The following is a 12,962-nucleotide window of genomic DNA, read 5'->3' as shown; positions in this document are numbered from 1 at the left end:
CAGAAAATTAGAATTTTTTTATTTTGTAAGATGGCATGATTATAGAATAAAGTTTGTCAGGAGAATGATCTGGCTCATGATTTTTGTGCATTTCCTGAGGAGTCATGTTTAGCCACTAGGTACTATTTAATATGTGAGATCTGCCTATACGTTTGCTTATTGAATAATCAAGGCCGAAAATAAAACCCTCATTTTTTTAAACCGAAGGCTTAGTTTATTTACACCAGTTAAATTTTAAAAATTTAAGTATTATTAATTATTAAAATTAATAAAATTTATTAATATTAAAAATATAATTATTATTTAATTAATAATATTAAAATAAATAAATTTTTATTTTATTTCTTTATCATAGTTTTGAATACTGACAGTTTTTCCTTATTTTAGTTTTAAAAAATTATATTTTTTCTCTTAAGTTTTTATTTTTTTCCTCCCTTTTTTGATGACCTTTCTCCGACCAACAACCCATCTTGTTTCTCTATCAGTGTTCTCTTTCAATCTTCAAAGATGATGAATTGATGAAAAAGGCTTTCATCCAAAGAATTTTGTTGTGTGGCGTCAATTAGGATTCTCAACAATCGTCTAAAAGCCCTACGACATCAATTTGTTAATTCATGAAGAATAGATGAAAAACAAAAATGAAAACGCCAATTCATGAGGTTCATCGGTCTATGAAAAAAACCCTAGGGCATCGATTCATGATGAATCAACAAAAAACAAAAACGAAATTGTCAAGGCTTTTTTGTCTATCATTGGCCTTCATCGACGATAATAGAGGGAGAATGATGGGATGAAGACAGTTTTGACCAAAGTCTGGTCGCCAAAGAAGGAAGAAATAAATTGAAACCTTAGAAAGAAAAATGTAACTTTTTAAAATTTAGGATGAGAGGATTATAAGTTTTTAAAACAAACGAGAGAAATGAGATAAAATTTTATTTTTTGAATATTTACTAGTGAAATAATAATTATACACTTAAATTTAACAATTTTTTTTAATTTTAACTATTAATTAGTAAATATTTATGTTTTTGAAACTTAACGACTGAGAATATCAAAATACATCACTCATTGGGTGGGAACAGGTCTTTTTGGCCCATAGTTTTGTTGTTTCGTGAAAGTACTTGTTGTAAATGGAGTTAGGCTGAAGAAAGGCATGCGTGCGTGCCTTGGTATTGGTAATTTGAGAAAGAGAAGAGAAGTGAAGCGAAGCCTAAATTGTGGTTAAAGGTATCTAACAAACCCTTGTTACGTTTCTTTTCAAACCACATTTCACTTTCACGCAAGCTGCACGTTCTATTGATCTCTATTAATTTGTTTGGGCCTAAGCCCATACGGCCCAAACCAGAGCCCTCTAGAATTTGATGGTTCTACCAGAGAAGCTTTAAGGGAAGCAAAGATTGTTTTCGATGATATAAAATCTTACCGAAAAGCTATGTGCATTCATTTTTTATATATAATTTATATATATAAATAATATATTATTATATAATTAAATTATTTTAATTAAATATTAAATAATATCGAATCACATAATAATATATTATTTATGTATATGAATTGTGTACCAAAAAAATTGAGAGATTTAGAATATATATTAGTGTAACATAGATAAAACTTACCCCTTCGATAATTGTACTTTGGGCAACACATAGCTTACACGAGGCAAGTATTTGGTGTGCGTTTAGCATCTGCATAACTTGACACATCACCATAAGTATATAGACAATTCACATGAAAAAGGCGAAGATAACTCATATCATCTAAGCATAAGTATGAGTAATAAAAAATAAATCGCGTAAAACTTTTATCTTTAACTATACCCACCCTAAATATATACTTTTATTAACTATAAATTTTATTTTTTTTATTTTTAATGTGTCCCACCCGCCAATTATTTCAATTGACCTACCCAACATGTTACTCTTGTACTTTTTTAAATTTCCAATTACATGTGCATATCTGGTTTCCTCTTAATGATAGCCAGCTAAATTGGTCATAAAATTGTGAAAACTTGACTAGGGCTGGATTCGAGCCGAGCCGAGCTCGGCTCGCAGCCAGCTCGGGCTCGGCTCGGCTTTTTGAGGGCCGGCTCGAGTTCGGCTCGGCTCGAGTTCGGCTCGTTTTCAGTTCGGCTCGGTAACAGCTCGACTCGGCTCGTTTTTTATATCAAAACGACACCGTTTTGTATATATATAAAAATCAAAACGATGTCGTTTTGTATAAAAAAATTTTTAAAAAAATATACCGAGCCAGCTCGGGCTCGGCTCGAGCTCGATCGAGCCGAGCTGAGCCCGGCTCGTTTCGGGCTCGAACCGAGCCGAGCCGAGCTCGAGCCCGAGCTGGCTCGGCTCGAATCCAGCCCTAAACTTGACAGGTGAAAAGAATAGGCCTATTGTACTATGAAGGGTGATCCATTTTCTTTCCAAGGAGTAATGAGAAATCTTTTGCCAATAAAACCGATTATGCATCTGGTTAGTGGGTTGTTTTAAAGATGAAAAAGGTTTGTTCATCATATTTTTCTAAACTTTTGTTGTGAGATTTGTGTCAAAGAAATGACTTGTTATATGATTTGTATACAACTATTAGACACGCCATTTATACATAAATCAAATAAAAAATTTAAGTAAGAGGTTTTATATTCAAAAATAGCTGAAAAAAATAGGTTTTTGTATTTTCAGCTATTTCTATGATCTCTTTAATATGTCATTTTCATCTCCTATTTTTACATAATAGTCTTTTATTTATATTCCACATCTTTATAAGATAACAGTTATCACCTATTTCTTGAAATACGGACATTCTGAATCAAATACTAAGATCATAGGATGTTTTAATTACTTTTTAAAATTGTGAGATCATATCATTTTTTTAGATTAATTATATATTTTTTTGATATATTTAGAGATCAGATGATTACACGTTTGTTGAAGGAAACAAAATAGTCAACACATGCCAAAGAGATATGAGGATTTTGACATATTATATTATGTTGTAATGAAATGCATGTGGAAACAATTTAATGTGTTCTCAAAGTCACACAAGACAAAATGCATTGGATGCACATGTTGCATTGCAAGAAAAGAGAAGAAAGGAAAGAGATTCGATCAATTTATTATGGGACTTAATAATGTTTATGAAGTGGTACGATCAAATTTATTAATGAAAAGAAATTAAACCTTTTAAAGTCAATCTTGTTCATGTGTTATATGTATCAATAGTTAATACATAAATACGTATATATTTATATGAATTATTATATAATTAAATAATTTTAAATTAAATATAAAGTAATATCAAATTATGTGATAATATTATAAGTATATATATAATTATATATCCAAAATAGGTACATAAATTTGTAAAAATACCTTGTTATTTTCTTTCTCAAAATAACAAATTTGTATATAGACGATAATATATCATCATGTAATTGAATATAATTTTATCTTTAATTTAAAACTATCTAATATATAATTATTTATATATAAAGTTATACACATTATTTCTATAAATAACACTAATTTTCTCAAAAATTACGAATCTCCCCTTCTATTTCTTAATATACCCTTCATATAATGTGTTACAGGCTTCGTTCAACACAAATTGATATATTTTACTTCGATAGCTAAAATTAGTTTTAACTTTGATCTAGACTAGATTAACCACTTGTTCACGATGAGGTTTGAGTTTTAAAAATATAGGCCAATTCGAAAGCAACAATTAATTGAAAAAAATCCTAAAATAAGTATGAAAAGGAAAATTCAGTCAACACAATTTATGTTAACAAAATATATATCATGTTGGAGCCTAGCATGAATCACGATATTAAATTCACCCAGACATCTCTAATTATTATTATTATTATTATTTATTAATTTTGTTAATATAATTTAACGTATATTAATTATATATTATTATATGATTAAATAATTTTAAATTAAAAATAAAATAATAATAATTATATATTATTTTATATGTAAAACGTGGATGTTTGTCTTAACCCTTCCATGCTTGACAATCAAGAAAACTTGGCGAACACGCAGTCAAAATTATAGGCTGGCTGCCTTGCCAACAGCTAATCGAGAAATCTTCGCCGCTGGTTTCTTTCTTTACTTCATAAAGGAAATAATAATAATAATAATAATTAAAATATCATATTTTACCATTTATAAAATTACGTATATTTATAATAATAATAATAATAATTAAAATTACATTTTTCACTTTAGGGTTTCTCCCTCTTTTTTTGACATCAGAATCTATTGGGTTTTCCTGTTGTGAATCATCTTTGTTTTTGAAATATTAGTTTTTCAAATTTAAAGAAGAAATGAATAATGTTTTATTATTTTTAATATATTATTAGTTATATGACAATTTTATCTCTAGAGTTAATTATTTATATTAATTTTAATATTATATTATTGAGAATTTGAATTTTTTATAATTAATAGATAAAAAATTAAATTTATATCAAATTTTGGATGAAAAATACTCATTTGATTATATTTATATATATATATATATGATATATAAAAATTATTTTATTTTTTATTTAAAATCATCTAATTATATAATAATATATTATATATATATATATATATATAGAATGAATGTAATTTTATTTTATTTTATTTTTTATTTGATTTAAATTCAACGGATAGAGACGTAGACTGACTCTGAGAAGAGCTCTCGCAAAATTAGAAAAAAAAAATTAAAATAAAAAATAAAAAACAAAACTTTAACCCTTCTTCATTATCCAACCTTTTCCTCTCCCAAGTACATTCTCTCTTTCTTCTCCTTTGATTTCTCCCACAAAATTTATTGTTTCAACGACGCTTAAAATGCAATTCCGTACTGTAAATTTTATTTTTCTTCCACCAAATTAACTTCTCATTTGAAAAAAAAGAAATTCTTTGGTTCTGTATATTTTTTTATTTGTTTGATTTTTGTTGTGAACTACAATTCTGATCAATCTCCAATAATTGTAATTAAATGTTTATATCTTTGATATCGTTTCGGTTTTTTTCTCCGGGGTATTAAAGATAAGAACAAAAAAAAGTTGCGACTTCGAATTGTTTTTGTTTTCTCAAAGCAGTTTTTTTTTTTTTGGTTTCCCCAATACAAAACGACGTGAAGCGGAATTGAACTGGTTTTGTTTCGATTGGAAGTTCGTTTTCATCTGGGTTCTTCTCAAAACCTATCATGAGTTCATTTGAAATCTAAAAATAGCAAATTAGGGCTGTTTCTTTGCACAAGTTAGGGTTCTTTTGCACCTCGAAAAAGTGTTGTTTCCCCGGTAAAAAAAATAGAAACAGCCTGGGGTTATGCTCAAGCGGAAAATCGCTGAGAGAGAATTAACTTTTGCGTTCTGGGTATTTGTTCATTTGATTGTTGGGCTTGTTTTTGGGATGAGGAATAGTGGTAACAGTGATGGGCAAAAGTCACAAAACAGTGTCGTTTCGCGGTCAGCGAAGAGCTCGTTCCGTGCAATCTCTAGTTATTTGAGGATCGTGTCCTCTGGGGCGTCCACGGTGGCGCGGTCGGCAGCGTCAGTGGCGTCGTCCATTGTGGAGAGAGTTGAAAATTCAAGCCTTGATCAGGTACATTAATTTTAACTTGCAAACATTCTACTTCTTTGCAAATATTTATTTATTTTTACGGTTTTAAACTATATAACTGTGTTTTAGCAAGTCCATAAACACAATGATATGTTTTGCGATATTATGTGTTGAAAGTCCTATTTCAGGAGCCCGATACATTTTTAAGCTTAGTGCTTCTTAGAATATGAAATTTAGGCTGAGAGTCAGGGTTCGCTAAATTGGTAAACTATTAGATGTTCGATATAAATGTAGGAATTAAACAGCTCCTGTTAGGTTTGAGATATTATTAAAATTTAAATCTGGAATTTAGCTGATTTGGTGTGTTCCATTAGTTTATAAGGTTTGAAGCAGTGGGATTAATGGATTTTAGGTGAAATTGTGAGGGCTATTAAAAATAGTGATTCATTTTGAAGGTATTATTGAATGTGTAGATTTTGGCTTTGAGAATGAGGTGGGGTCTTACTCTTGGTTTATTAAGTGGGCAGTGCAACTGCTGGTTGGGGTTTGAAGAGTTAGGGAAAGATTTACTTTGTTGAATTTCACGCCATTTAAGTTGAATTCATTGCACCATGATTGAATATTTTAGTTTATCTGTGATATATATTAATTGGCATTTATTATAATGATTTAACATGGATGGTTGGAAATGCGATTGATGCTGGTGATTTTGGTGCAATTTGGCATATGATTGTTTCCTATAACTTGTGTGAGTGTGTAATATAGTATATTCTCTGTACATGTCTATAAAATTGTGGCAATTGGTGTGCATTGATTCAATTCAAGTTGGAGATAAGGGGAGAAACTTTTCTTGTCCCTGTTATAATTTTTCAATATGGCAACAAGGAGTATATGTTGAAACTTATGGTGGATAAGGTGAGAGAACTTGAAAATTCTTTCCATGTCAATATTGTCCTAAATGTGAGTTGAATCTCAGAGGAACTTGTGTAGTTCACTTAATTTGGTTTTTGTTAGGAATCTACATTCCTAAACCAAGCTTCCGATCCTCCCATTACTCTCCTGCACAAAAATGACTCCGGCAACACAGATACTCCCACACACGTCAATCAATATTCTTTTTTTGCTCTAATGAGAATGGAAGAACCCAATTGGAAAGTTTATTTAATTTGGGATCAAACAAACAAATCCAAGTCTAAACAGAAAAACTACTATGGCAACAAGAGGTGCCAGTTCCTCCTTGGCCAAAGCCTCCCTAACATTTCTCTCAATCCTTCCATTCTTCTCCCTTCTCCTTTCACAGTTCTTTCTTGCTTCAGTTTACGTTTTTCTCTCAATTTTCTTTAATCTCCGCTTGTCCGTTTTGCTGTGACCAAAGCTACAGTTAGCTTACTGTCCTCAGGTAATATACATAATTGTCCTCTGACAATCTGCCTGCAACTAAAGCATTCAGCTCTCTGTCTGCTAATAATCTGTTATTGTCTCCCTTTCGTTTCTTTTTGTATATCTACTTGATTGGTGGCCTAACAGTTTTAAACTATGCAATGTGTAAATCTTAAGGGTTGGGAAGAGTTGTAAACACATAAGGAAGGCTGTGTGAATTTTAGGGATTGAAGAAAGACAAGAAGTTGCAAGTTTCATTTGATAAGTATAGGATTAGGGTTTTGCAAATCATAGAGTTTTAATATGAATAACTTGGCCCACATAGACCTTTCATCATTTTGTTATTTTTTTTGTTTTATATCCTGAGCTTTATTAATTCTTTCTTGTTGTGATGCTTTTATCAGACATTTTAGTTTATTTTTCCGGTTGATAGGGAATTTTTGTAGAAAGATTATTGTTATTTTGGAGTTCTTGAAATTAAGATGTGAGATTGGAGAGGGCTCATATCATTTTTTTTTTTAATCATTTAAAGGTGCTTTGGGCTGGGTTTGACAAGTCAGAAGGTGGGGGAGATGTCACACGGCGAGTTCTCCTTCTGGGTTATCGTTCTGGTTTCCAGGTCTGGGATGTTGAAGAAGCAGATAATGTGTGTGACTTAGTTTCCAGATATGATGGTCCTGTTTCATTTATGCAAATGCTCCCAAGGCCAATAATGTCAGAAAGATCAAGAGACAAGTATGCAGAAGTCCGTCCGCTTCTAATAACTTGTTCTGATGTGTCCCTTTCTGGCGGCTCTATCATTCAGGATGGGTTATCAACTAATGGGACAGGCCCAAACTATCATGACTCAGGGAATGACAGTTTTGAGCCTACTGTTGTTCGTTTTTATTCCTTGAAATCCCAATCTTATGTGCATGTGTTAAAGTTCAGATCAGTGATTTATTCTGTAAGGAGCAGCTCTAGAGTTGTTGCTATATGTCAAGCATCCCAGGTATGCTTATATATAGTTATGCTCTGAAGCACTGTTACCTTCTATCTAATTAAATTTCTATAAGTAAATTTGTGTATTGCAGATACACTGCTTTGATGCTGCAACATTAGAGAGAGAATACGCCATTCTGACAAATCCTTTAGGCACTGGATATCCTTCAACTGGAGGTATAGGCATTGGACCACTTGCAGTTGGTCCCAGGTGGCTGGCTTATAGTGGAAGTCCAGTTGTAGTCTCCAATTCTGGGCGTGTCAGTCCACAACAGTTAAGCTCTTCTCTGAGTTTCTCTGGCTTTGCATCAAATGGAAGTCGGGTTGCTCACTATGCAAAGGAATACGCAAGAGTGTCAAGCAAGCAACTTGCTGCAGGGATAGTGACCCTGGGAGATATAGGATATAAGAAGCTGTCAAGATACTACTCTGAGCTTCTACCAGATTCCCAGAATTCTCTACAATCGGCGAGTCCTGGTGGGAAGGGCAATGGAACTGTAAATGGTCTCCGGCCAGATGCAGATAATGTTGGAATGGTACTTGTTACCCTTGTTTTGTTTATCCTCTACTGTGTGCTGTTTCTTTTTTCTATTTTCCTTATATTAGGCTAATGCAAATATCTAGTTAGTTCTCATACTGACTTTTTCTGATTCAATATGGAGAAATTTTTTTACATATTGTGTATAGCTTATTGTAGGAATCATTTACTTTATTCTGATGCACAAATGTGCTATTATCAATACTGCTATCTTAGGGAATAAGATTAGTATTATTTTATATATTATGCTGTTCTACTTTACTCTTTATCTGATTATCTAGGCTTGAATATAGGGATCCTTTATCTCTTTCCTAATTTTTTTTATCCCTGGGTTATTTAGGTCATTGTCAGAGATATTGTCAGTAAAGGTGTTGTTGCCCAGTTTAGGGCTCATGAGAGTCCTATTTCGGCATTATGCTTTGATCCTAGTGGGGTTCTTTTAGTGACTGCTTCAGTTCAGGGTCATAACATAAATGTCTTTAAGATAATGCCTGGAAGCTCCTCTGCATGCAATCCTGATACATCTTATGTACATCTTTACATACTACAACGTGGTATCACAAATGCAGTAAGAGCACATTAAATTTTTTTAATCATTTTCTTTCCATGTAGACAGACACATATGTTAATGTTAGTCATTGCTTATCTGTTTTCTTTTTCCCCTTTTTGTTTGATTTCAGGTTATACAGGACATCAGTTTCAGTAATGACAGCAACTGGATTATGATTAGTTCCTCTAGAGGGACAAGCCATTTGTTTGCTATAAATCCTGCAGGGGGATCTGTCTATTTTCAGTCTGCTGATACTAGTTTTACCACAAAACATAATGGATCTGGTTTCATGACTAAACCTGGTGTTCGTTGGCCGCCTAATATACGTGTACAATTGCCCAATCAACAAAGTCTTTGTGCATCTGGTCCCCCGGTTACACTCTCTGTTGTTAGTAGAATAAGAAATGGAAATAATAGTTGGAGAGGCCATGTAAGTGGTGCTGCAGCAGCTGCAACAGGAAGGATGAATTCCCTTTCTGGGGCCATTGCGTCCGCTTTTCACAACTGCAGAGAAAATGGTGGCTTATATGCTGGTGTGAGCTCTTTGAAAATGAAGTACCATCTATTGGTTTTTTCTCCCACTGGGTGTATGATACAGTATGCATTGCGGACATCAGCTGGTCTACATGTGATGACAGGTGTGTCTGGATTGGACACTGCTTATGATTCCGTTCCAGATGGTGATGATGGATTAGTAGTTGAGGCGATCCAGAAGTGGAATATATGTCAGAAGCAGATTCAAAGAGATCGAGAAGATAATTTAGACATATATGGTGAGAATGGAGCTTCAGACAGCTACAAGATTTACCCTGAAGAAATGAATGGAGGAAATTGTCTTCTTACTGAGGCTAGGGGTTCTGTTGAGAAAATGAAAGTCAGTGTTGAGGATAAACACCACATGTATATTTCTGAAGCTGAACTGCAGATGCATCCACCTTGTATTCCATTGTGGGCAAAACGAGAGGTATTTCCTTTTTTTAGAAGGTTTTGGAAGTATTTATTGATGGAATCAGGCAAACGTTTTGCTTGATGTTTGATGTACCTTTTGTTGTTTCGCCATTGATTATCAGATATACTTTCAGTCTATGACAATGGGGGGCATTAAAGTGGGGGATGAACTGAAAGGGGAAGTTGAAATTGAAAGGATTCCTACTCGTATGATAGAAGCTAGATCAAAACACCCGATCCCAGTTTATGACCATCTTCAGAGTCCCAAACCTCGACAAGCAAGGTGCTTTGGAGTTCTATATATCTGTCTTTACCAGTTGTAGGATGCATGCTCTTATTTGAATTTACATTTTGTCCATTAGGTTTCTACTTTGGTTTTTTGAAATTGAAAGGATTCCTACTCGTATGATTGAAGCTAGGTCAAAACACCTGATCCCGGTTTTTGACTATCTTAATATTAATTTTCTGGTCACAGCTGTGAAAATTACCTACAGGTTCATTGAATATATTAATTAGTCTATTGCTTTCTTTTTTGGCACAACTATGGAAGCTCATGGCGATGTTCGTGAAATATATTCTTTTTCATTTTCTTGCTATGCAGGGTTCCAGGTATAGATAATAATGCCAATGGGAGGCTGCTGCATCAGAAGTCTGGGCTTTCAGAAAACGGCAGGCTTTCATGCAGAAGTAGCTCAGGTTCTCCTGAATTTATAACTGATAGTGGGGCTTCAGAGCCTGGACATAACAGCGACACTGGAGAAAATGGTTGGTACGGTCCTCGGATGCCGGTAGAAACCAAGGGCTATGTAAATAATAGTGACAGCCTTAAAACCAAGAAGCGGCATGACATTGTAAATAATAGTGAGAGGTTAAGATCGGAGGCTCAACTCAAGTTTGTAAATAATAACATTGAAAGCCTGAAAATGGAGAATCATTTTGAAGACGAAGGCGACGAATTCGATTAGAGGTAAATTGTTCTGTAAGTTGACATTGTTCATCGATAAATTATGTGTGCCGAAGCTTGATGTTAAGCTTTCCTGTTATTCAGTTCTGCAGAAAATTGTTTGATTCTCCAGGGGGGCTGATTAACAGGTGATTTGTTAATATTGATATGGGTGGGAAATGTAGACAAATATTGAGGCATAGGGGAGCTTGACTCTGAAGATCTTGAATTGTGGAGTTGGGGTTTGTTTCATCTTCATCTTTCTGTTGACTCTGTAAATAACAGAAGAAACAAATGCATTACCAAATAATCACTGCAATGTGTAAATAACAGCAATACCTTGTATCTCTTGCTCTCCATATAATTATTTGTTACCCTTATTGTGCCAGCTTTGTCGGGTCGGAATCAATCTTATACACGTTTATGTGATTTTGTTGTATTTTATCTTTAATTTAAAATCATTTAATTATATGATAATATAATTTTCGTATATTTAATTATGTATTCGAAAATGTGCATATAATCTTATTGTAATTTTTATATATATATAAAGTTATAAGATTAACTTATTTGTTTTATTTAAATGTAATTTTATGACTTTATATGATTATAATTATTTTTACATAAAATAATTAAAAGAGTGAATAAATTTATTTAAAAAAAAGGCTTAAATCAATTGTAAAAGTAGCAGAAAATTGTAAAAGAAAAAGAAAAAGAAAGTTATATTAGTGAAAAGATTGTATTACAAAACAAGAGAGCTGAAAAAAAAAATGGAGGGGTTCTGAGTGATTTGGTGATGAGTAAGGGAGTATATGGGTAATCTGATTTGTTACAATTTTCTCTTTATAAAATTAAAAACATAGAACATTATGGCAAACAATAATATCAATGCAAACTTTTCGTTTGCCAACACTTCACAAGTTCAGTTCAATAGAAAAATTCTCAGGATACAAAGAATCATAAAAGAAAAACGAAGTTAATGTTTTTTTTTAGGCCAAACGACTATTTCCCACCCAAGGTTTGATGTTTTCTCAAGTTTCCATCCTTTAACTATGGAAACACGAAACACTCACTCATGACCAGTTAGATTTAACAAAACTCTAACGGTGATAAGATTAAAATTGTCATTTTTGTTATAATATTAAAAATAAACTAAAATAGAATCTAATTTTGTCCTCCTAAATTTTAAAAACTAAAATTTTTCCTCAGCCTAAGTTTTAAAAAATGGCAGTTTCACCCTAGGGTTTGGTTTTGAAATCTCCAGCCACCGTTCCGGCTCCATTGCCGACGACCTCTCCCTCCCGAAGCAGCCTCTCCTTCCGGTGAATGTTTTCCTCCCATTTGGAGGCTCGATCGGCTTCATCTTCGCTTTGGGAGACGAAGAACTTCGTCTTCCCCGACAAAGTTTTTCGTCTCCCAAGGCGTCTCTAATGTCAATCGAGCCTCCAAATGGGAGGAAAACATTCGTCGGAAGGAGAGGCTGCTTCAAGAGAGAGAGGTCGTTGGCAATGGAGCAGGAACGGTCGTCGGAGATTTCAAAACCAAACTCTAGGGTGAAACTACCATTTTTTAAAACTTAGATTGAGGAAAAATTTTAGTTTTTAAAGTTTAGGGGGGCAAAAAGAGATAAAATTTTCAAGCGTTAGGGTTTTGTTAAATCTAACTGGTCATGGGTAGATATTTAATGTTTTCATAGTTAAAGAAGGGACATTTGAGAAAACATCAAACCTTGGGTGGGAAATAGTCGTTTAGCCTTTTTTTTATGATAAATAATCTCATTTAAATTAAATTAGATTGTCTTTTTTAAATCGTAATCAATCTCATAATTAATAATTAATCTAACAATCTTTATAATCAATAGTAAACCCTTGCATTCGATTTCTAACCGTTTAACTAATATGTTTTTTTTTTCGAATCTATAATTATTGAATCAAATCAATCTAAATTATAATATTAATAATATGATATCGAAAAACTTGAACTTAAACTCTCGACATGCCCACTTTAGTCACCCAAGGGGCAAACTATTTAAATTGGTGAATAATATGTTCTAATATTGCTAAG

The 12,962-nt window shown here is 32.9% G+C and overlaps 1 protein-coding gene across 3 annotated transcripts; it reads left to right on the top strand.

Moving 5' to 3' along the window:
• The first annotated feature begins 4,723 nt into the window (after window positions 1-4,723).
• On the top strand, window positions 4,724-11,286 carry LOC123201996 (autophagy-related protein 18f-like). 3 transcript variants are annotated; one of them, XM_044617693.1, is made up of 8 exons: window positions 4,730-5,600; window positions 7,471-7,929; window positions 8,012-8,455; window positions 8,798-9,025; window positions 9,138-9,971; window positions 10,078-10,238; window positions 10,557-10,922; window positions 11,004-11,286. In XM_044617693.1, the coding sequence occupies exons 1-7, from the start codon at window positions 5,325-5,327 to the stop codon at window positions 10,918-10,920; spliced, it is 2,766 nt and encodes a 921-aa protein (XP_044473628.1). In that variant the 5' UTR covers window positions 4,730-5,324; the 3' UTR covers window positions 10,921-10,922; window positions 11,004-11,286. The 3 variants fall into 3 exon arrangements, with proteins under 3 accessions (XP_044473631.1, XP_044473630.1, XP_044473628.1); XM_044617696.1 differs by lacking the exons at window positions 10,557-10,922; window positions 11,004-11,286 and adding an exon at window positions 10,318-10,508 and having other exon boundaries at window positions 4,724-5,600; XM_044617695.1 differs by having other exon boundaries at window positions 4,729-5,600; window positions 10,557-11,286.
• Window positions 11,287-12,962: the final 1,676 nt, after the last annotated feature.

This window comes from Mangifera indica, chromosome 18, assembly GCF_011075055.1.
Source record: "Mangifera indica cultivar Alphonso chromosome 18, CATAS_Mindica_2.1, whole genome shotgun sequence".
NCBI lineage: Eukaryota > Viridiplantae > Streptophyta > Magnoliopsida > Sapindales > Anacardiaceae > Mangifera > Mangifera indica.
This window is presented reverse-complemented; position numbering and strand designations above follow the sequence as displayed.